This window comes from Aspergillus uvarum (assembly GCF_003184745.1).
Source record: "Aspergillus uvarum CBS 121591 unplaced genomic scaffold BO82scaffold_26, whole genome shotgun sequence".
Lineage (NCBI taxonomy): Eukaryota > Fungi > Ascomycota > Eurotiomycetes > Eurotiales > Aspergillaceae > Aspergillus > Aspergillus uvarum.
In genome coordinates, this window is record NW_020291323.1 from 329,522 (window position 1) to 351,900 (window position 22,379).

Consider the following 22,379-nt stretch of genomic DNA (forward strand, 5'->3'; position numbering starts at 1 on the left):
TTACACGACTCCATCCCCTCAATGCTTGAACTGATCCTCCGTCACACCCTTACCCATCGCCGCGGTGCTGCTGATACCGCCCGTTACCATCTTCAGCATATTATCGATATAATTGGCGCCGCTCCACTTCTGATGCGTCACCACGTCGACGCCCTGCTCGATCTCGGGCTCCTGCACCAGCTCGCCGTACGCGCGCATGCCATGCTGAGCGTATGCCTTGGCAAACTGGTCCGTAATCAGCGCCGTGGTGTGCAGCCCGGCCAGGGTGATGAACTGCCAGCAGTATCCCAGGGCCCCCAGGCGTTTGATGTAGGTTTCCTGCTCGTCGCGGGGCATCGCCTTCTTCCAGTTGAACGAAGGGGAAAGGTTGTATGCGAGTCTATACAGTTTCATCGTTAGCACACCTCGATCAACAAGAAAGGATGTGGGTAAAGGACAACGTACTTCTGCTCGGGCCACACGGCGTGCACCCCATCGGCGAACTCCTTCGCCTGCGCGTAGTCCGGAAGCTTACTCTCCATCCAGATGAGATCCGCGAACGGGGCGTAGGCGACCGCCCGGTTAACCGCACACTGGGTGCCGCCCTTGTACCGGTAGAAGCCCTCGCGGGTCCGCGGCGCATCCCAGTCCCAGTGGATGTCGACGCCGGTGATGCTCTTGGCGAGGGCGCGAGCCTCGCTGTTACTCTTGCCCTTGACCTTGCGCAGGTAGTCCTCGGCCACGGCTTGCTTGTTGCTGTGCGAGCCCTGGTGGATCGCGTCGAGGACGGCCTCGTCGAACAGCTTCAAGCCAGCTTGAGCGGTCCATTGGTCCTCGATCGCCTGCAGGTCATTGCCCGACTTGCCGGCTTGCTCGGCAGCGACCATCAGGTCGTTGAGAGGCTGCAGCTTGGGATTGGTGGAACCGATGATGAAGCCGTGATCCCGGTAGTCGATGGTGGATGTGATGAGGGTGGCGGCTTCCGAGTCCGTTCGGGCAATGGCCAGGAGATCCGTGCCTGCGTTGCTCGCCGTTAGTCCAGTTTTATCAGAGATGCGAGACTGATACGTACCCATGATATCGGCCTGCGCACGAATGGCAACCAAGCGGTTGATGTGCTCGCTAATAGGCACCAACACCTTACCGGCCATGTGGCCACACTTCTTGGTGCCTGGTGCCTGGTCCTCAATGTGGATACCAGCCGCACCCCGTTCGACGAACAGCTTGGTCAGCTTCATCACCGCAGTCAAACCACCATGGCCAGTGTCGGCGTCCGCGATGATGGGCCGCAGGTAGTCGACGTTGGCCACCTTGTGGCGCTGCTCTTTGGGGGTGGTAATGCGCTCCTCGCGTTGTTTCCGGTCGTGGAACAATTGGGCCATGAAGAGGTGGTTGACCTTATTGGGGACAGTGTTCTGGTAGCTCATGTCAGCACGGGAACAAGCCATCTCCATATGTTCCAAACCTACCATAGGATAATCCGCCAAGTCCGGGGAGGGCTCGTCGGTAGAAGAGGCAGTGGAAGAGCTTTGCCAGCCCGATACGTAGACAGTGTCGAGGTATTTGGCCATCTGGGTGACCATCGTGGGGTCGAGACAGCCATAGGTGAAACTGGCCACTTTGTTCTGCGAGCACGACGAGAATGGTTAGCTTCAGCTTCATTTCACTTCCACCCCCTCCTTAGGTCTCGACTAACCTCAAAATTGCTCTCCAAGATCTTCCAGAGCTTCTTGGCTTGCACATTGGATGGGTAGTCGATCGTCAGGTTTCCGCGCTTCGCCACAATCTGCTCAGCAGTGAAAGGGCGCTTGGTATGTCTCCATCGGGAATCCTTCCACCAAGCGTTGACGGCTTGGACGTCTTCCAGATACTTCTGGTCTTCGTCTTCGTGCAGACCCATGATGTGTGAGACGGGAGGGGTGGTGCGAGGGCAACAGGAGGGAATCAGGAAGCAAGCCGAGGCAGTGTATACAGTATAGCCAGTCTACCGATCTATAAGAACCGTGACCAGGGAAAGTAAGACAAGCAAGAAGAACGAAAGTCAAATTGGAGTGGAGAATCCGGAAGGCAAAGAGGTAACCGGAGGGTAAGAGAAGGGTTAAAGTACTGGAACAAACGAGCTTCAATCCTCCCTGGCAATCACGAGCCAAAGGGCCGATATTTAAAGACCAGCAGATGCACACGCGCCATAGTCGGTGCGTCAGAGTCATTGACTTTGGGCCAGTCGTCGGTAAACGTTCGGATCAGCGGGACAAAAAGGGTGGTCGAGCAGACGCACCCGGGCATGTCTCGAAAACTGGGGAACTGGAGAGGTGGACAGGGTGGACAGGAATTAGGTGAATTAGGTTAACCGTGTCCCAGATTCACAGGCCATGGTCGGAGCCAAGGAGCAAGCTGAGTGGTTGGTGGATGAGGTTCGGGAGAGAGGATCACGTTCTGCTGAAGATCCTCGGTCTAAGGGGAGACCCTCCACCTTCCCCCGGGCCTGAGGCATTTCCGGGGCGATTATTCGGTCGCCACGCCGCGGCGATGGATGGTCCTTGGCACGTTTGGGTCGGACAGCGTGGCTTTTTAAGTATGCATGGTAGAGGAGATCAATGATGGCCTAAAGAGTGTATCGAACAATGCCAGAACTGGCTTGACTTGTCGTTTCATGCAAAGTGTCTTGTTCAATGTTGATGCTCGGGAGAGGGAGGAAGAGGAAGTGGAAGAGGAAGTATACGGGGGAGTCCATGACGTCGATGCATGTGCTTCCGGGGGGGGAGGGGAGGGTATCAGCTTACCATACCATACGCGTATTACAGCCCGAAGCTGCAGGCATCAATACGAGAACTTAACCTCGGTCCCGACTGCCTCTCGCCGGCCACAGCCAGCCAGATCCTCTGACTCGTCCAGATCGACATCGACGGCCTGCATATTCGACGACCACGATAAGCACCTTCGGGTATTCAAGGAGCTTCCTCCCGTGATCCCACGATGTCCACGACATTGTTTGATGCGATCCACTGAGGTACTTGCTTAGTTCGTGATGAATCACGGAAAAAATACCTCATCGGATCCAGGCTAGCAACAGTGGGATTCAAATAGAAACGTATTCCATGTTTTATGTACAAGGTAGTAGTCTTTAGTAGTATAAACAAGCATAAATATCCCACTCCGAATTTACTTAAAATTTACTCAAGTTACTTTCGCTTGTCTTTCATGTTCTTGGGTAATGTGCTCGATTCCAACATGTTTGAGAATCCTTTCATGCCCAAACGAATCCTAGAAGTAAAGGAGAGAGGTTCAATTATGGCCTGAGATAAACTGAGATCAGATTTACTTGGCAAACGGGCTAGTGAAGACAAGGACAGCGACCAATGATATTGGTGGTACGCACGCAATCGATTCAATGCTTAAGGCAGTATACCATACCTTGGGACATTCTGCCGTTGCTGGGCCATCGGTGATCTTCTCAACGCAGCAAGACAGCCCTGAGGCCACACCCTGTTACACATTCGACCTTGTGCCAGCCTAGCTACACGCTCGTTGGTTCGTCCACTCAGGAATTCACCTGCCACCTGCCATTGGGAACTGACTCCGTCGTACCAGAAATGTAAACGCTTAGCCGATCACATCTTATGCTTTCTATGGCCAAAGCACAATGTCTCTGAATACGCTTCCTAACGAATTTTTTCTGCAGGTGGAATCAGATATTGAGACGCAAGCCGACCTTGCAGCATTCATTCGAATCAATCACCGAATCTACAAATTGCTTACCCCGTGTCTGTACCGGCGTAATGCATCCGCCGCCTTGCTATACGGGGTCGACCTCAATTTGTTTGACAAGGACCGATACACAGCCCTGTTCCTCGCAGCAACTCACGGACACGCCCCGATAGTCGGAGCTTCTTCTGGCCCACGGGACCAGCCCAAACCTTCAAGAGAGCACGGGCCGCACTGCGCTGTTCATGGCGGCCATCCGTGGCCATACGGCCGCCGTCCGGACTCTCCTCGCCTACCACGACGACCCTCGGCAGCCGGACTTGGAGCTTGACGTGGTCATCAACCAGGGCGAGACCGCACTTCTCGCCGCCGCGCGGCAGGGCCACGCCGAGATCGTGTCATGCTATTCGAGCGCGGCGCCTCTCTGGGCACCGATAGTCGCACCACCGTCCAGCCCGTGCTCCACAGTGCGGTGCTTCACCAACAGCCCGAGCTCCTCCGGCTGGTGGTCAACCGAGACGAGATCGATCCGATCCGGATTTATCGAAACCGGACCGCTCATGGTTTAGCGGTAGCAAACAACGACGAAGATCTCGCGGCTATTCTGTTGACAGATCCGCGTGTCAATCCTGATCTTACCTTGCACCCCGGCGGCAAAACCCCCATGATGCAGGCGATCCTGAAAAACAACGAGAGAATGACCCAGCTCCTGCGCGGTGCGGGCGCCAATCCGCGGATCATGACCCGGCTGTGGGTGTCGCCGGCGATGTTCCTAGAGGCTCCTACACGAGAGGCGCGGCAGGAATTGATCGACAAGCATTACGGCTTCGGGGTGCGCCTGGCACGGGATTGGACGCTGGGATAGGCATCATGTTGAAGTCTCTTGAATACCTTAAGAGGGCGTGTGGCATCGAAAGTCACATGATTTCTGGCAATCGCCACCTAGATCCAAGTACAGGTAGTTATGTACCGTACAACTGGTCTACCCGAGACTGCGGGGTGCGGCAGGGGCAGACCCGGAGATGAATGTCCTCTGATGCATGCGACCCGTTTCGGCTGCGTGACGGAGAATCTTGTCAAGCGGAGCTGTGAGGCATGCGGAGCACCGGAGAAATGGCATGTGAAAGTGCTTTGGTCTCACGCGAGCAGTCCCGCCTCTCAGTCGCGTGCTTCGGCATCAATAAAATGACTCATACCAGCCGCGCTCTTGGACATGCGACAGCAATCTGGCGGGAGTCGGCTTTCTTCCCAGATCACACTACTAAAAGAGCAATTTCTTCGACAAACGCTCTAAACGCTCTATGCCAACAGTCAACACGGTTCAACGCGCTCCCACAATAGAATCAAGGCGCTGAGTAGTCAAAACCTTCCAAATCAAGAGAAAATATATTCCAAATACTTTTAGTCAACTATTTTCAAGATATGTCCTCGAACTTCTAGTATCCATATGCACAACGCTGCACTTTTACTCCACCGGGGTGAAGTATCGCTTGAACCGGTCAATCCGAGTCAACTTCAGCTCCACAATAACCGAGTGACAGCTCATCAGTAAACTGGGAAATCGCACAGTCCAGAAGTTCAAGTAACCTTCCGGTAGCCCACCAATGTGCGCCTTTAGGTGTTCGGGCATGTCGTTGTAGTGGTTGCGCTTGTTGCGCAGGGCCCGCAGAAGATCGAGAACTTTAGACCCAGTATATTTACGCTGCTTGCCCAGGTTTTCCTTGAAATCGCGGGGTAACAGGCGAAGAAAGTCCATGTCTGGACCCATCACACGCGAGGCGACGGACTCCAAACAAAGAAGGGCATCGGACGGAGGGTCACGTGGCTCGAACTCGAAATGATCCGAGACGTCGCACAGGAAGCTGAGGCGGTCGGAGGGTGGCCAGAAGAACGGATGAGTCAGAACGGCGCTCGCGTCGGGTCTGGAACTGGATTAGACTTGCTAGCAGCGGAGAGACAATCAAATAACTGTAACTTACCGTTTGCGTGGGTCCAGGGCCAACATCGATTGGATCAGGTCTTCCGCCTCGAAGGCATATTCCCCTAGCCGCTGAAGCTCATCCAGATTGTAATTGCCTTTGACAATATTGGCCTCCCGCATGAATTTCCCATTCTTGTCAAACGGATGGCAGCCCCTGGTCAAGACGTAATAGAAGACGCAGCCCAAGGAGAAGATGTCGATAGCCCGGGTCGCTCGACGGTTCGTTTGAGGATCGACTACAGCGGGCTCGGAAGATTCAGTGTGCTGAGACTCGGTGCTCATCATGGCCGGAGTCATGTCCTCATCCATCAAAAGCTCCGGTGCTCGCCAACCGGAGGTACCGGCCGCATGTGCTGTAGTCGCGCGGAATGAGCTTTGATTATCCTCCAATTTCTTACACAAGCCAAAATCGGAGATCAGCAACCGCAGCGAGCTCAGGCCCGTGCGACCACGAGGCATGGCGGCCAAGATGTTTTGCGGTTTCAGATCCCGATGAACAATTTTGAGAGAATGAAGGTACCGAACACCCGCAATGATCTGGCGCAAAACGTCGGGCATGTCCATGCCACCTTGAACCAATTGGGGAAAGTCACCCGGACGTTCGACAACGTCCTGCAGCGAGGCTGGGCAGAGCTCCAGGGCAATGTAGAGGAATCCGGCTGCCTGTTCCCGACAGTAATACCGAATGACATTACCGTGGTCATCACTTTCTTGCAACAGGCTGACTTCATGCGATGCAATGTCGTAAAACTCGACCAACATACGCTTCACAGCTACATCTCGGCCATCGAATGATCCCCGGTAAACGACAGTGCCATGGCTTCCATGTCCTAGCACCACGTCGGTGAAGACTTTGAGACGACCAATCTGAAGTACACCATCCATTTGAGTAATCTCGTTCGACACAGTCCGAGTCAGTTGAATGTCAGGTTCCAGGCGTGACTGGGGTTGGAAATTGTTCACTTCCTCTACAACGCGATCTGCCTGCTCATTGGCCTCGCCTTCAGTGGGCTTCTTGCCACGTCTATGATTCTTTCCGCCACGGCGTCCACGGCGAGCCTTCTTCTTCGGCTTCTCTCCGTCACCTTTTTCAGATTCCTGAAGGTTGAAGTCTTCGACATCGTCATCAGCGTCGGGTCCTTGAGATGGCTCGCGAATGCGTACTCGAGGAGTTGTATCAGGCGCCAAGGTGCTGACGGTTTTCTTGGGCTTGGGGGTCATATCACCGGCGGACTGTTGCTCCTCGGAAACGCTCACGTCAACCATGACCTCTGGTGACCCGGTTTCGTCAACCTCTCGCTTGATATGAGGGCCATCGATGACTGGCGTCGACGGCGTCGAGAGCGATGGCTGCCCGTACGACACAATAATGTTTTTCAAGTCCAACTTCTGTTTGGCCAGTTCCTGGATATGATGCGAATTGAACCAGATGAAGGTGCCGAAGAACAACAGCAGAAGCGTGACGAAGATGTCGACCGCATTATCCCAGCCCTTGCGGATGATGGTACTGTGTCGAAGAGCAGGCGGCAAGGCTATTTCGGACGAACTGTGGACGATCCCTCGAGGAGGGGTATCGTTGGAGAAGTCTGCAGACGAAGGTCCCGAGATGCTTGGAATGTGGCGGCGAATGACACGAGGAGCATGGAGGGAGTGTACTCCGGCCAAGGCATCCTGCTGTTGACTTGTGGTCAAACTCGTCAACGGCTGCCCGTGGCGGAGATAATCTTTCTTGTAACATTGTGCCATCTTGGCTCTCCCAGTCACAAGGGGGTACGTCTCCTCTGACATCGCATACCAGCCACCGGCCTCGGTGCAATCGATAAAGACGCGTGAATCGCGATCATCGATCGATCCATAATCAGGATCAGGAGGTTGTGAAGGTTGCGAGAGAAGAACTAGCGGCGTGGGCTGATCAGGCGAGTCACTGCCCACCGGACGAGCCACGTCGAAGACTCGGATGACGGGACTCGAGAAACGTTGAGTGTAGCGGGGGCGATCCATCTCAGAGTGATCGAATCCCAAGACCACGCCATCATGCATGCTGTAAATGAAGCTTTGGTCCATTGTGTTCACATATTGACTCTGGAGGTCAATGTCACGATTGTTGGCCGTCCACTCGGAGTATTTTAACGTGCAAATGGGATCGCCCGTCTCCGTGTTTTGTATCGCTACAGTGTATTCTATTCGACCAAGCACCAAGGTGCCAGAAGGGGTCTCGCACTCCTCTGCATCCCCATCCAGACCATCGACCTTTCGACATTCCTGGCCCGATGAGACAGGACCGCGGGAGCTGAACACCCGGAGAATAGTCCCTGATCTTGCATCGATGGTGTACAGAGTTGTCTCCTTCCGTGCCGTGTAAGTAACGGCGGGGTCGTCCCCTGAATAAGGTGTCTCATCCACAAGTTCCTTCACCGTCAACCCGAGTTTTTGTAAGCCTGCATCCGGGCCAGGGCTGTAGATGTAGAGGCTACCGCCCTGACTCGGCTCCACTATCCAGATAAAGTCGTCCTCCGGTTGTTGTCGATCAAAGCTCGAGCGGTTCGATCGGTGGTAAATACTTTCGACGGTAGGACTACTGGGGACCTCCAAGGCCCAGCGAGCCGCACCGGTTTTGCGGTCACGAGCGTGAATAGAACCGTCGACGGTCGCCAGAAGGACAAAGTCCTCAACCTTCCAGTCCTGCAAAGACCGCGCGTGAAGCTGCGGAGCCAGACCAGCGGAAGAGCTGCTGCTGACTTGGGCAGGAGGGGCTCGAACGGCGCGGCTAGAGCCCGCCAGAGCCATGGTTGCAAGGGCGCTCACATCGTTGGACTTCACATCCGAGACGTATGAAGGATTGCGTCCCGCTGGAGGTCCGTGGGACTGTTGCAGGACGGAAACGGTGGAAGGAAGGTCATATTGCTGTTGAGAATGTCGTTGTTGTTGTTGCCACTGCTGCGGAGTAACAAGAACAGGAAGCAGGAGAAGTGCGACACTGGAAGGAAGGGTCGACTGGGCGCCAGGCAGCCGCCACCGCATGCTGAGAAACTCCTATGATGATAGGGAATGGATTTGGGGAATTGTGGGGGGGGGGGAGGGTTTGTGTAGACGAGAGTGGGAGGATTAGAAAGGGTGTAATGACACGGAGGGTGTCATGAGTCGAAGCTGGCCTCAAAGAGGTGGGAGAAATGCAGAGGAAAGAGAAATAAGAATGGGATGAGATGGGGAAAAAAAGAAAAAAAAAAGAAAAGATGATGATGAGAAAGAAAGGGAGATTCAAAGACAGGGAGAAACGAGGAGGGGGGGGAGGATTATTGAAAAGAAGAAGGAGGAATTGAGTGGATGCATTGGATGACAGGGCGGGAAGGGGAGGGAGGGAGGGAGAAACGGATCTGGCTGGAATGCCCGCAGCGAACAGTAAGTAAGTTAACTTTAGCTGCCGCCTGGGGGTGGGCACGTGATGCACAACTGCTTGTTTGTTACGGCTGGGCGGTTGCTGACGCGTTTGCGCCATTTGCATTGCCTCCCAGCATCCCAGCCCCGACCGGCCCGTCAGCCCTAGAACGGCAGAGTGTGTGGATTGGAATTGATGGGACTTGTGGAGGTGATTAGCCCGCCCGCTCCACGGTCCGGAAGATTGATACTCATTTGGGCTTAGAGTCTCTGTCTGATACCAAATCCGATTAAGGGGGCCAAAAGAAACCTGATCTAGTGCTATCACGCCAACTACCTAGTATTAGTTAGTTACCCTAACCTAGGTACCTTACCTACCTACACATAACACAAGAGGCGCAGCGTCTAGGAGTGAAAAAATTCGGTGCTTACCTTTCTACATGATTCCATCCGAAATTAAGTCAATGTAATCGAGATAATGACAGTCTGAGAGACGTAAGACATTCTGTCCATAGATTAGCCCCAGTTGCAGGGTCGCTCTTCATCCAGGTTTTCCTTCAGGAGGTCTAAATTTCTGATTGCTTTGTCTCAGTGGTGCCATCCGGAGCACTCCACACTTCAATCAATTCTGGGTCTTAAAAGAACAACATATCGCGCTAAGGAGCAAACGGTGCGGGCATTAACAATCATCCATCTGCCGATAAGACGACGATCATCCAAGTAAAACCTGATCTTTCTCGGCACTTTCTACCATCTTAACCAGTGCATCAGCGATGCCGTACGAAAAGGCATAGCCACCACCCGCAAAGCCATAGGCTGACAGAACTACCCGATTTCCATGCCGCTCAGAATCCAGGCGGAAACCTCCTCGTCGCGACGGTCGGATTCCGACAATATAGCTGAGGGCCTCCTCAGAGGGCGACTCCGGGACAATGTCCGGCGCGAGTCGATGCGCCCGCGCAATCTCATCTCGAGCAATCTCCATATCGATCTCTGGCGCGCTGCAAAGAGTCAGCATTCTAGTTTCGCAGACCGAACATCAAACCATGCTTACAGGCTATCTGCTTGTTTCACGCCGCCGAGGACCACACCGTGCGACATAGGACGAGGGATGACATAGGTGTATTCCTGTCCGTTCCGGAAGTACATAGTCCGGCAGTTGTCCGTCTTGTAGAAGACGTTTTGGCCTCGTTCAGGGAAGCACCGATCGTCCCGGACATCCTTGAGGGTCTGGCTCCCAACCCCACTGGCATTGATGAAAATGCTGGACTCGGGAAACATGTGATGCAGTTCCTCAAGAGACTCAACCCGCTTGCGGATGAACTGGCCACCCAGCTCGGTGATTTTCTTACCCAGGTAGGGCATGTGGATCGTCGGATCGGTCACAAGAGTCTCATAGCGCCAGCCACAGCTGAACTCAGAAGGATATTCTCCTGGTTGCAGATCACGCCACTGGCGCGGGGTCAGCTAAAGCAATTGCAGGGGTATGCTAAGTGATATCTATCCTACCTTGGAGAGCACAGTTTTGCCCCATGCCGATGAGTTCTCCGAAGGAGGTTGTTCGAGGTATTCATATGAGTCGACGATGCAAACACCCGAGTCAGGTTCTTCCTGTGCCATTCGAAGCAAATGGCGGTGAGTGACGGCTTGAATGTATTGATATTCGGGACTGATGCCCCCTGCTGCGTGCCATGCTGCACCCGCCCAGGCGGATGCATACCATATGCTTTGATCGCCTGGGAGATATTCTGCCACCAACACTACCCGGAAACCATTTTGCAAGAGCAGTCTCGCCGTGGCGCAACCGATGATTCCAGCTCCAAGGATGATTACGGGACGCTGCGGGAAGGGGACATTTGAGCCACTCGAGGAGTCATGGAGTTGGCCCATCTTGCCCAAGGATGCGAGGATCTTGTGCACTACCATAAGTTCGTGGAGGTTTGGCTGTCCGACCCAGCCGACGCTGGCTTCGTCAAAGAGTTGAGGAAAAGGTGGTATAAGCAAGATTGAGCGAGGGGACCTTCGTCAAGACGGATCCAAGGTACAGTGCAACTCTACGAGAAAGAATCTCGTACTGCTTAATCACACGTGGCGAAGAGCAGTGGCGAGGCTAGCTCATACTGAACAAACCCATGAGAATCATAGCAGAGGACTCGACAGCATATATAATAATTCGGCGAATGCATTTGTCGGACAGACCCGCCGAAGTATGATAACATGGCCTCATGAAAAAAGGCAGTATCTCTGGTTGCGGCGGTGGGCATTCGGATGGAAGCGCCCAGATAGAGGAGTGCGACAGGCGGTTCGACCCGCCCGTCGGGTCCAGCCGCTGCTGGCAAGCACCCTTTTATCCCGATCCTGCTAACAGTCGTTCCTCCTTCGCCTACTCAGGTCGATGGCTAAGACTGCGCTATGCGATAGTCAATCGAGGCCTCGTCAGCAACGAAGGCATCGACAACGCTGATAGGGCGTGTTGCTACAGATAGAATGCCATGCCCGCAACAGGAGGATTGCACACGCGGCCACTCCCGACAAGTGGGGAGCTCCTATTCCGCCGATTGCTCCATTGGTAGCACAGTGACTTTAGAAATAGTTCATCATGCGTATAGTAGTTTGCTGTCGGTGACAGACCGAAGGGGGGCAGATTAGCGAAGTAGGATTGTACAGAAATAGCTCTGAAACGCGTACATGACGCCGCCATATGAAACTGCATTCGTGGTTTGCGTTTGGGAATGTCTTGCAAATCGAGTTTCTGAACGTCCCAGCGGGAACAAGTCTGCTCTGTCAGCTTAAGAAGCTTCTCAGGTGCGGGGATGTGAAGGTGGATTGCAGTGGGGAGGCCTGACAATCATGTTGTTGATGAAGATGGTCGATTGCCTGGCGTGATATTGCATTGTTTGCATCTGCCGGCTAGTGTGGTGGTGTAGCGGAGGCTTAGTAGCTCCGGATATTTCTGCCACCGCCTGAATTGAACAGTTTCCAAGCTTGTTTTTTTCAGGCCTGTTAGCCACCAAATCTGAATTCCTTGCCGCGAGGTTAACTAGGTTCTGCCGGTGGTAGCGGTGATTCAGGCGGCCTTGTCCCTTTCTGCCAGTTTTTCTTGCGACCGCCTAAATTCAACAGTTTCCGGTGTCGTATTTTCAGGCCTGTTCACCCCCAAAATCAGCCTGGAGGGCTGCGGGGCTCGCTAGGTTCTGCCGGCTTGGGCGGTAGTCGAGGCGGTCTAATAAGCTATTCTGCCCTTTACTGTCACGTGCCCCTCGAGTGTCCCATGGAGAAAGCAAGTACGTAATGCCACGGCCGGAAATCGGAGATGTCGTCCAACCTACTCCAAAAATTTTGTTTCACTCAAGAACAGCATGGGATCGATGTGTGCTAGCATTTCTCGTACTACATGCACCCTAGAATCTCCAGATATTGCCTCTGGACCATACGTCATAAAGTGACTGGGTAGAAATAAGCCGAAAACCAGTCTCGGGTACTGTACAGTCCGAAGTTAAATGATCATTCCCTTCACAGTATAACAGGTTTGCTGGGACTTCTCCAATTGGGGCGAACTTGCTCAAAACCACCTGCCTGTGACCCCAACAAGAAATAAAGTGGGTTGGAGGCCTGGACTTTTTCCGATACAGTTTAAAAAAGTAACTTTGAGCTTCACTCCAAAAACACAAACCTGCCTGAAGGGGAAGGCCCCGCATTCTTATTTGCTATTGCCCCTCCCCGCGACCCTTACTTTTTTCTCTCCTTCCTCTCTCCACGGCAGCTCTGGCTTGAAACAACACAACACGATCGGATAATACAAAATGCGATCGACATCAGAGTTGACCAACATGGTGTCCTTGAACGGCGCGCTGCCGGAACTGGCCGAGCAGCAGCCCGAGGATTCCGTCCCCGAGTCGCGCGTCCTCATCATCATGACCGGAGGTACCATCTGTATGCGACAATCCCCGTCCGGTTTCGTACCTGCCCGAGGTTTCCAGGAACAGTGTCTCGCTCGAGTTCCGACCTTTAATGATGGTTCGCACCCGAGCATGATGGACGTGGTGGTGAACGCCGACAAAGAGGTGAAGGGCCACCCGAGTCTGCGCACCCCCGTCACCGCATACGGGCGGCGAGTGCGATACACCGTGTTCGAATTCGAGGAGTTGCTGGACAGTAGCTCGATCGATGCGAAGGGTTGGGCAGAAATCGCCCGGACCATCGAGCGGAACTACACGCGGTTCGACGGATTCGTCGTGCTGCACGGCACAGACAGTCTGGCGTATACGTGCTCGGCGCTCAGCTTCATGCTGCAGAACCTTGGAAAGCCGGTCGTCCTCACGGGAGCCCAGGCCCCCATGCTCGAGTTGCAAAACGACGCCACGGACAACCTTCTCGGATCACTCGTTGTGGCCGGCCACTTCATGATCCCGGAAGTCTGTCTGTACTTCAACAATCGCCTGTTCCGCGGCAACCGATCGTGCAAGGTGGCTGCCAGTGACTTCGCCGCCTTTAACTCTCCGAATTGCCCCCCGTTGGCGGTCACGACGTCGATGCGCACAAATGTTGATTGGGAGTTGGTAAATCGACCCAAGAGCCTGGATCATTTCAGCATTCAGACCAACCTCGACACCACGCACGTCGCCTGCTTGCGGATCTTCCCAGGTATCAAGCCGGAGATGGTGGATGCTGTGCTGAAGCTCGACGGGCTCCGTGGATTGGTCCTGGAGACCTTTGGTGCTGGAAATGCACCCAGCGGGCAAGACAATGCCATGACGAACGTGCTGGCTGCTGCCATCCAGAGAGGGATTGTCATTGTCAATGTCACTCAATGTGAGTATCGCTTGGCCTACACCTGTCGTGGAAACGACCTCTGAATCTAACTTGAATAACATAGGTCTCACGGGAAGTGTCAGCCCCGTCTATGCTCCGGGTATGAGCCTGTCACGCGCAGGTGTGGTCGCAGGACTCGACCTGACTACGGAAGCGGCGTTGACGAAGCTAGCGTATCTCCTGGCCTTGCCCGATTCCACCCCCGAATGGGTCGCGAAGAACATGTCCGTCTCTCTGCGTGGAGAACTGACTGAGGTATCGCAACCTGTGTTCCGTCACCCAGACGGTGCTCTTCCGGAGCGCGTGCAGTCACTGACCGTGCTGGGTTACGCGATTGCCCAGGGGGATATCGAACGGGTGAAGGAGATCGTAACCAGAGAGCATCACTGGCTGCTCAATGACGCCGACTACTCTGGCAACACTCCGATCGTAAGTCGCCCCATCTATCATTTTTCTACTACCCATGCGGGCCAAGACTGACTCTACTGGCAGCATCTGGCGGCAACCTCACCATCTGTCGAGATCCTTCGATACCTCCTGCTCCAGGGTGGCTCAGTACACATCCGGAACCGCAACGGCCGCACGCCGCTGTTCTTGGCGGCCAACGCTGGACTGTCTGAGCACGTGCTGTTGCTCCGGAAGTCAGGAGGACACTTGCATTCTGATGAACGGACGGCGGCGCAGCTGCTCGCGCGACGACGCCCAGCAGTGTGGGGCTTGGCCGGCATTGGACCGCGGGAGGTCAGCGATCGGGAGCTGGAGGAGATCGACGATGAGGGCACTTCTCTAGGACGCACGGCGGAGATTCTGATGGCTGGATCAGCACCTTGAACATAGACCCGATCTCAATTACAGGTGTGCTTTGGAGCTAATGCGGGTGCAAGGACTGGGCTTGACTTTTGGCCGCGTGAACGCTTGATAAAGCAGTGCGGCGGGTGCGAATGACGGCTTGGGTGGGTGCTCGGGCTTATTTCCAGTTATGTCTCTCGTCTCTATAGTTTACAATCTCTAGATGGTCCTAGATTGTCTTGATTATCCTGTCGCTATGCAGTTGTGACTAGTATGAGACAGGCGAGACCGTGGCTTATACATTGCATATTACCCGATCGTGCCAGCACCAGCAATAATACTTTCTCCACTTTCCACTACCAGAACCGCAACAAATGTCAAGATTGATGATCGTATACTTGATAAACAGCCTTCCCCAGATGTCATGTATCACACATTCAACCTCTTCATGGAGCCCCAGATTGACTTCTGCCTGCGATCGTTCTCGTGCCCATCTCAATACCTTGACTCTGTACTTTACTAAGCCAGCCGTCATGAGTGTCACCCCACCGGCAAGGAGCCTAACCAAATGACTGATCTCAATCCGAGGCTACGTTCTCTGAAAGAATCTTCATACATGAATCCACGCGGGACTTATCCATACAGAAAATCAACCGAGCGCATCCCCTCGACTCGACTACGACCGCGACACTACCACCCCCAAGAAGCCAAAAGACAAATCACAATCAAACTTGGTAACTGAAAGCACCGAAATCATAAATTAACCCACCCACAAAACAAAAAATCTATAGGTCTGTAACCCGCACCATAACGCCACAAATATGCACATCATCATCGTCGTCATACATACACCTGCCTAGGTCAGGCAAGCAAAATTCAACGCCCGGTGCTGAACTCGAACTCAAGGCTTAACCAACACACCGCGGTAGCGCATCTTGCCCTGGCGGAGGATCTCCATGGCCTCCTCGATGCCCTCCTTGGTGAGCGGGAAGGTCATGACGGTGGGCGTGATGTTCTTGCGGGCGGCGAACTCGAGCAGGGAGCGGATGCTGTTGCGGGAGGCGACGAGGGAGCCCTGGATGCGGACGCCGCGCCAGACGAGGTCGAGCATGGGGATGCGGGCGGGCTCGAAGGCGACCGTCAGCGGGTAAATGGAGCCGTGGGTGGCCATGAGGGGGATGAGGCTGTCAAAGCAGAATGTTAGCTGGACATCCCATCGAGTTCCTCCGGGGAGAGGGGGGGAAGGCAACGTACGAAGGATAATCCACCGATCCGCTACCGCACAGCAGCAGGTGGTTGACGGGCTTGAAGCCCTCGGGGACGGCCCCGCCGGACCGGAAGACGTGGTACTCGGAGGCGCCGAACTCCATCGCCTCCTGGCGCTTGCCCTCGGAGCTGGAGAGCACGACCACGTGGCAGCCCATGGCGGCGGCCAGCTTGATGGCGATATGGCCCAGGCCGCCAATGCCCATGACGGCGACGCGGTCGGTGGCCTTGATGCCGTACTCGGACAGCACGGTCCAGACGGTGGCGCCGGCGCACATCAAGGGGGCGGCGTTGATAGAGTCATACCCCTCGGGGATCGGGTAGACGCACTTGGCGTCCCAGATGGCGCCGTAGCTGAAGGTGCCGTTGTGGAGGTCGTGGAAGCCGTATTGCTTCTGGTTGCGGCAGTACTGGTCCCATCCTATTTGCCGCGGTCAGAATCTTGTAAATCTGGATGGTAGGGTGAATAGGGCAAGGGTGGTAAGGATTGGGGGGGAGGGGCTTTGGTAGAGCATACCAGTAACGCAGTTATCGCAGTTGGCGCAGACGCTGTGCGTATATCCAAATCCAACACGCGCGCCGACCTTCACGTCGGTGACACCGGGCCCAACGGCCTTGACAATGCCCACACCCTCGTGGCCCAGCACCTGGTCGGCCTTGAGGTAGTGCTCGTCGGTGCCGCAGAGACCGGAGTGGGTGGTCTCGATAAAGACCTCGCCGTGACCGAGCTCGCTGGTCGTCTGGGCGGGCACAATCTTGCCCTCGGCGGAGCCGCGGAAGACGTCGTAGGTGAAGGAGGACATTTTGTGGAATGGGAATAAAGAATGCAGACAAATTTGAGTATGAGACTGTAACCACCTCTCCCTCAAGAAAAGTGGCAGTCGGAGGTTATATAGAAGAATGGCTATCGGGAAGCGGTGGGTCCAACGGGCAAGCTGGGCATCGAATCGAGAGACTCGGTTTCGCAGGGGTTGCGGGCTGGTGGGGCAGCGATTCATCAGCAACTGGTTTCTTTTGTTGTCTCTGATAGATTTTTTTTCTTTTTTTTTTCTCACGCAGTCAGAGGGAAAACTGTCCGTCTTCGGCGGAACAACCAGTCGGGAGAAGTCTCCGAGTATGTGTCCGTCGGTGGGATTTGGCTAAACTCTCCGTCCGGGGGGACGGGTTGGCTGTCTATGAACCTCATAACTTCTGGTTATGTCTCTTCTGGAAACATTATTCCATGATTGATTACGAAGAGTTTTGACGTTAAGTGCATCTCTTTGATGACTTGTGGAGAGACTACCAAATAACTTCCTGCACTACGTCAGAGGTATGGAAGACAAGCACTATGTTAGTGAATTTAAGCTAGAGAATAGTGGCAGCCACGTTTTAACTGTAAACTGTAAGTGGCAGGATTCAAGCTACGCCACAGAACATTTTTTTTTTCTCTCTTATCTCTTCTTATCTCTCTTGGCATTGAACGGCTTGCTGTGCCGCTCACTCGGCCCGATCTCCTCCTTGAGGGCTGCAAGCCGAACAAATCCCGGGTTCGGCATCCCGCCGGCTGTTAAGTCTAAAACTAGCGTGCAGGATTGTGGAGCACTTCCACTGATCCTGCCGCTGGGAGTCCTCCAGAATCTTGGAAACAGAAGGATCCAAGGCGACGTATACGCTGGCCATGTTTCATGCTTCGGGGGCAGAAGATAGTCTGGTGGAGATCGATTCTCACAGGGAGTAAACCTCTGCAAGGATGCATCAATATTTCGAGTCAATGGCATACCGCAGCCGGGTGCAATAAACACTATCATAGTCCCCTACTTACGGACTTGCTGGATCTCTTCCTTGTCATTCAAGCTAAATCCGCGGCAAGCGGTATACAACACAAGTGTAATGTACAAAATCTTCGAAGCATCATTACCTATATAGTGCGAAGAATATATCCTGTTCACAGGACTCCAATACCCCCTTGACAATAGATACAGCCTTGGCCAGCGAACTTGGGTTGATTGCATCGAAGAAGAGCTATAAGTAGGGCCAGTAAAACTATAAATAAAGCTCATGAAAAACATGGCAAACACCCGAGGTTTTTTTCTGCTTTTGTCTTATTTTCCGACATATTTATTCATGCAACGCTTTTCCCCGGCATCAACTCAACTTGATCCTTAGAATGTGAGAGGTCAGACGCACCATCCCATTTACTAAGAAGGCAGAGTCATCTGCACCGGCTGAAACACAAACTTCTGCGCCTGACTGCCATCGGCCGGGGCAGGTTTGATGGTGGAGTCGGCGGCGGTCCAGACCAGTCCATTCGCAGGGTTGCGGACCCTGAATGCCCCCGCGCCAGCGTCCTCGAACGTGAAGGGTGTCGGCTGCTGGGCGACAGACTTGCACGCCGTGTCATCGCAACTGACATAAGGATTGATATTGGTAAAGGCGTTCTTGATGGTGGCGCCGCCGCCGTCGACGGCGTTAATGGCCCATACGTTGAGGTAGTCGTTGGCTTGGTAGAAGCGTAGGTCCCCGGTCGCATGCAGGGTGTCGGTTGTGCCTGCGGGCTGGATTTGGTAGTACGTCACGAGAACGGCTGACGCCGTGTTTATGAGACTCGCGATAAGGCTGATGGAAATCTTCATTGTGTGGGTGAGTCTTATAGGATGGATGGGGGTTGGTAAGGGCGTGGCGATGGAAGGGTTTTTTTATGGAGACAGGCGTGTGTATGGAGAAGGGATTTTAGATGTAGTCTGCGTCATTAAAGGAGAGCGTTGGTGTATTTGTATTCAGGCAGGGGCAGAGCATACGTCTGGTGGCGAAGGACAAAGCTCAAGCGAGTTTAGAGTAGCTAAATGACGTGGATGTACATGAAAGGTGCAACGTTATCATGGCCACCAAACAGAAGAAGGAAGGGGTTGAGCAGCTCTGCATGATTGTGTAACATCACACTACCCTGGTTTCTCGAAGCCCAACAATTCATGTGAAATAAATGCATTGTTGTCTTTCTTAGGCAAGGGATGTGGCTTTTGCACCAACGCCAAGAGGTTATACAGAAGACACTATGACATAATGTATCCTTGGTGCGAGATCATCGTGCTTGGGAAATTTCTATAGCAACACACACAGCAATCAAAGGACATCTACGTCCCTTTATATGATATTAAATTGCCGGCCAGTGGTGTCTCCGCGCTCGTGAATCCGAACCGAAGAGACCCTTAGGATATCACAACATTGCTCCTGCTTTCAGACGCCAGGCAGTCTTGGCGGGAGAAGTGCTTCATGGACCGCTTCGTTTTACACAGAAAGAAATCTGCATAATGAAAGAAGAAGAGACCAAGAAAATTAACTTGAAATCAATTCACAAAATTGAGAGCTCATGCCCGACTAGCGATAAAAGCAAAAAGACGAAGGTCAGCCACACAATTCGGCAGGAACCACTATCGGCAGTCACTTAAGGTCAAGTCTTCCTCATCCCCCCCAGTGCAAGTAGAAGATCCCTCAGAGTTAGGGTCCCGGAAACTATCCTCATAGTCTGGATCCACCGAGCTATCATCATACATGCGCGCTTCCCCGAAGATATTCCACAGGATTGATATGATCCTGGAGTCCTGGGTTGACGGAAAGGAATCCCAACATTCGGTCACGCGTTGAACCTATAATAGTCAGCGCAGGCAATCTCTGGTGCAGACCTTCGATTTCGTAATCTTACCTTCCTCGTCGCGTTCAGGCGAAGGAACGTAAAGCTACAGCGGTTCTCATTGTGGACCAGACCGTAGACCACGGTCAGCATGTCGCAGTCCTGCCAATGGGATTCTTGAACCATGACTAGACGGTTGATATCCCGGCACATTAAAAAGGACTTTCTTTTTTCCTCCATGCCACAGAAAGACCTAATAGTCTCATCTAGAAAAATACGTACGCATGTAAGCTATAGCCCGCGTCTCTGCCTGCTCGTCGTCCTTGTCGGGATCGGCCTCGACCACTATCAAGTGGATGCGAGCGAGTTCCGGCTCGCGGTACCAAAGAGTGTATTCCACCCGGCCGGCCAGAGTCAAGTTGTGTTGTGCAAAGGTATGCAGGAGGTCCGTCTTGCGCGCTAAATTGACCATGCCAGTCTTGGCCCCCTGGACGGTGTTCCCTTCGTGGGCGACTCGTAGCAGGATATAACTGAGCGGGCTGGCCTCACCAGCGTCCGAAAAGCCGTAGGCGTATTCATCCATGAGTTCCCAGATTTCAAGCTTGAGATGGGCTGTCATACCCATCAGTAACTCCATATCTCCTAAATGGACACGAACGAGCCACCCGTGGGAGAGAATTGCGAATGCGATTCCCCGAGGAAACCACCTACCTGGTGCTGGGAAAACGGCATCTGGGAGAGCCAGCCAATCATAACCATCATCTCAAATCGAGATCCCAAAGCTGCGTTGCAGGTCGCGATCCGTCAGAGCCAGAAGAGAGATACACCCCGACACTTCACGGTCTCGCTGCTCCTCCTTCCGGCGAATCTGGTCATCGAGGACGAGCACCTCTCTGTGCTGTGTTTCAACGGACCCCAACCCTTCTTTGAGACTTTGTATCTGGGTGCCTGCTCGTTGGATTTCCGACGCTATCCTTTCGTTGATAGCCCTGCGTCGCCCGATCAAGTCCTGCAGGTTTCGAGTTGCGGACACGACCGACTGTGGCTCCATATCCTCTCGGGACAGACTCGGGACTTGGAGAAACTAGCAGTACTTGTGTCTGGCTCTGATTTCGGTGTCGGATGCTGGTGGAAGCGACGGTATACTCTAGGTTTATCTTGTGGTTACGTTAGAGAAGTAAGAACTTGGTGATCGACGAACTCTTGGAAGAAATCGACAAATGTAGGTGTGCCGGCATGAGAGAAGACAAACGCAATATATGAGGGGCAGAAGTTAGGAACATTCAATCCGGATGTTGTTGTCATCATAACGGACTCAACGGTCATACGGGCTTACGGGCTTCACCGTGATGATGTAGGGCTTACCGAGTCGCAATGCCACACAGGCTTTTATCTATCGCTTCATCCCACCCTTTCGACAATCTGTTTTTCCTCCAACCTTAGCTACCACTACATTTCAGATCAACTCCCATATCTTCCTGACTCACGACACACCCTACATTCACCATGCCGTGGAGAATCCTACCAAAGTCACTAACAGCATGGCTGACCCTGAAGGACGAGGAATTTCACGAACACGTCGGAGATTTCCAGGGAGCCCAGAAAGCCCGGGTGCGACTGCATTTCCAGGGTGAAGCAAAGCAGCTGGGCCACATGGAAGCGCTGATCCGCAACGACATCGACCTGAACTTTGCCATCCAGCGCGAGGCGGCTCTCCAGAACGAGCTCGAAGCCCTTTCCGTAAAGAAAAAGCTTCTAGCGGCTCCCGAGCCCGTGGACGCCACCACCTCGGAGGAAATCCGCTCTCGCATCCGGACCACTGAGGCCGAGCTCCGGACCCTGAACGAGACGATTTGGCGCTTGGAGCGCGGGACGCACGCGGTCCTGCGTCAGTTTCCAGAGGGTCCGCTGCTGCGTGCGGTGAACGCCAACCGAGCCCGCTCGCGCTGGCACATGGCGCCGCTCCTCAAGGAGGACTGCGTCGGGGGCGACGGGTGCTGCGCGCGCAAGTGCGGCTGCTGCACCAAGCCGAGAAGCGAGACCCGCTCGAAGAAGGGACACTGTACGCCCGCCTGCGCGTGTTGCGAGCGCGCTCGCGGGTTCGCGGTGGAACGAGAGGAGAGCTGGGAGCCGACGCGCATCGCCTTTGCCGATGGCTTGGATGAGTGCAGAGATCATATGCAGCGCCTGATGCTGGCTTATTGCTTTGGGTTGCGAGGGATACGGTATTACAACAATGTGGGATGTCAGCATTGATGCTAATTGAGAAGAAGAGAGGGAGGGTCTAGGACTATGGCCGGTGATTAGATGAGCGTTGGGAGACGGTTGTAGTTGCTTTCTGGCTTTGCTTTGGGTACTTCTTGCGTTAGGATGGTTACTATCTTTGCTACCTTATAGACAGTTTTAAAGTCTTGATAATTTGTGGTACATTGAAAAAGCTGTATTGTCTTCCTGCTATATGGTTCTGCGCTGTCGTCTTTGTGACTTCAACGAGTTTGTTTGTTCGTGGAACATTACTCCGTCTATGGCGATAACCTGTTGAAGGGCAGATTTGGAATTTGCTGAGGATGGGTTTATGGGTTTCCCTCGGGAGATTCAGATGCGCTCAGGGTTACATCTACTCACGTGCTCTAAGTTAGTTGGTGGTAGACAAATCATCACTAAAATTCAACCCTCTCTACTCAATGTTTTGTACAAAGATGACCAATATTCAGTTTTCAAGGAGTTGATGGTTACGTCACGGGCATCGGGCCCAGAGAATCGTCAGGGAGAGATTGATTGACAAGCTATTGACGCGTAAAATATGGCCTGGGAAAAAATATGAGGATGAACAGGTGCAAATGGTGATTGCATGAAGGGGAC

General features: G+C 53.6%; 9 protein-coding genes across 9 annotated transcripts; 3 read left to right on the plus strand and 6 right to left on the minus strand.

The window, feature by feature from the left end:
* Window positions 1-18: 18 nt before the first annotated feature.
* Window positions 19-1,879, minus strand: BO82DRAFT_283386 (isocitrate lyase 1; the record flags this gene model as incomplete). Its single annotated transcript, XM_025631415.1, has 5 exons — window positions 19-379; window positions 445-997; window positions 1,052-1,394; window positions 1,449-1,604; window positions 1,676-1,879. The coding sequence occupies 5 exons, from the start codon at window positions 1,877-1,879 to the stop codon at window positions 19-21; spliced, it is 1,617 nt and encodes a 538-aa protein (XP_025492091.1).
* A 1,743-nt stretch (window positions 1,880-3,622) lies between these two features.
* BO82DRAFT_402108 (ankyrin repeat domain-containing protein) lies at window positions 3,623-4,549 on the plus strand (the record flags this gene model as incomplete). The annotated part of the gene is made up of 3 exons (XM_025639301.1): window positions 3,623-3,784; window positions 3,861-4,079; window positions 4,139-4,549. The coding sequence occupies 3 exons, from the start codon at window positions 3,623-3,625 to the stop codon at window positions 4,547-4,549; spliced, it is 792 nt and encodes a 263-aa protein (XP_025492092.1).
* A 918-nt stretch (window positions 4,550-5,467) lies between these two features.
* Window positions 5,468-8,954, minus strand: ireA (bifunctional endoribonuclease/protein kinase IRE1). The gene has a single exon (XM_025635181.1). It carries the CDS (start codon window positions 8,684-8,686, stop codon window positions 5,660-5,662), a length of 3,027 nt encoding a protein of 1,008 aa, XP_025492093.1. The 5' UTR covers window positions 8,687-8,954; the 3' UTR covers window positions 5,468-5,659.
* A 588-nt stretch (window positions 8,955-9,542) lies between these two features.
* BO82DRAFT_354349 (FAD-dependent oxidoreductase) lies at window positions 9,543-11,257 on the minus strand. The gene is made up of 3 exons (XM_025635182.1): window positions 10,550-11,257; window positions 10,095-10,492; window positions 9,543-10,041 (listed from the first exon to the last, which is right to left on the minus strand). Exons 1-3 carry the CDS (start codon window positions 10,928-10,930, stop codon window positions 9,753-9,755), a joined length of 1,068 nt encoding a protein of 355 aa, XP_025492094.1. The 5' UTR covers window positions 10,931-11,257; the 3' UTR covers window positions 9,543-9,752.
* Window positions 11,258-12,601: 1,344 nt separating this feature from the next.
* On the plus strand, window positions 12,602-14,974 carry BO82DRAFT_383454 (putative lysophospholipase). The gene is made up of 3 exons (XM_025638015.1): window positions 12,602-13,852; window positions 13,917-14,281; window positions 14,345-14,974. Exons 1-3 carry the CDS (start codon window positions 12,844-12,846, stop codon window positions 14,681-14,683), a joined length of 1,713 nt encoding a protein of 570 aa, XP_025492095.1. The 5' UTR covers window positions 12,602-12,843; the 3' UTR covers window positions 14,684-14,974.
* A 568-nt stretch (window positions 14,975-15,542) lies between these two features.
* On the minus strand, window positions 15,543-16,710 carry BO82DRAFT_364776 (NAD(P)-dependent alcohol dehydrogenase; the record flags this gene model as incomplete). The annotated part of the gene is made up of 3 exons (XM_025636968.1): window positions 15,543-15,825; window positions 15,896-16,328; window positions 16,425-16,710. 3 exons carry the CDS (start codon window positions 16,708-16,710, stop codon window positions 15,543-15,545), a joined length of 1,002 nt encoding a protein of 333 aa, XP_025492096.1.
* Window positions 16,711-17,901: 1,191 nt separating this feature from the next.
* BO82DRAFT_354354 (RICIN domain-containing protein) lies at window positions 17,902-18,528 on the minus strand. The gene has a single exon (XM_025635183.1). It carries the CDS (start codon window positions 18,520-18,522, stop codon window positions 18,088-18,090), a length of 435 nt encoding a protein of 144 aa, XP_025492097.1. The 5' UTR covers window positions 18,523-18,528; the 3' UTR covers window positions 17,902-18,087.
* A 789-nt stretch (window positions 18,529-19,317) lies between these two features.
* BO82DRAFT_402114 (uncharacterized protein) lies at window positions 19,318-20,568 on the minus strand (the record flags this gene model as incomplete). Its single annotated transcript, XM_025639302.1, has 4 exons — window positions 19,318-19,533; window positions 19,590-19,705; window positions 19,800-20,129; window positions 20,343-20,568. 4 exons carry the CDS (start codon window positions 20,566-20,568, stop codon window positions 19,318-19,320), a joined length of 888 nt encoding a protein of 295 aa, XP_025492098.1.
* A 602-nt stretch (window positions 20,569-21,170) lies between these two features.
* BO82DRAFT_283322 (uncharacterized protein) lies at window positions 21,171-21,773 on the plus strand (the record flags this gene model as incomplete). The annotated part of the gene is made up of 1 exon (XM_025631407.1): window positions 21,171-21,773. The coding sequence occupies one exon, from the start codon at window positions 21,171-21,173 to the stop codon at window positions 21,771-21,773; it is 603 nt and encodes a 200-aa protein (XP_025492099.1).
* Between the last annotated feature and the right edge of the window lie 606 nt (window positions 21,774-22,379).

Coding starts and splice junctions, on each gene's coding strand:
- BO82DRAFT_383454 (XM_025638015.1), top strand. CDS start 12,844: ATGCGATCGACATCAGAGTTGACCAACATGGTGTCCTTGAACGGCGCG. Junction 13,853..13,916: donor CATTGTCAATGTCACTCAAT/GTGAGTATCGCT, acceptor TGAATAACATAG/GTCTCACGGGAAGTGTCAGC. Junction 14,282..14,344: donor ACTCTGGCAACACTCCGATC/GTAAGTCGCCCC, acceptor CTCTACTGGCAG/CATCTGGCGGCAACCTCACC.
- BO82DRAFT_354354 (XM_025635183.1), bottom strand. CDS start 18,522: ATGAAGATTTCCATCAGCCTTATCGCGAGTCTCATAAACACGGCGTCA.
- ireA (XM_025635181.1), bottom strand. CDS start 8,686: ATGCGGTGGCGGCTGCCTGGCGCCCAGTCGACCCTTCCTTCCAGTGTC.
- BO82DRAFT_354349 (XM_025635182.1), bottom strand. CDS start 10,930: ATGGGCCAACTCCATGACTCCTCGAGTGGCTCAAATGTCCCCTTCCCG. Junction 10,493..10,549: donor GCAAAACTGTGCTCTCCAAG/GTAGGATAGATA, acceptor ACCCCGCGCCAG/TGGCGTGATCTGCAACCAGG. Junction 10,042..10,094: donor GTGAAACAAGCAGATAGCCT/GTAAGCATGGTT, acceptor GACTCTTTGCAG/CGCGCCAGAGATCGATATGG.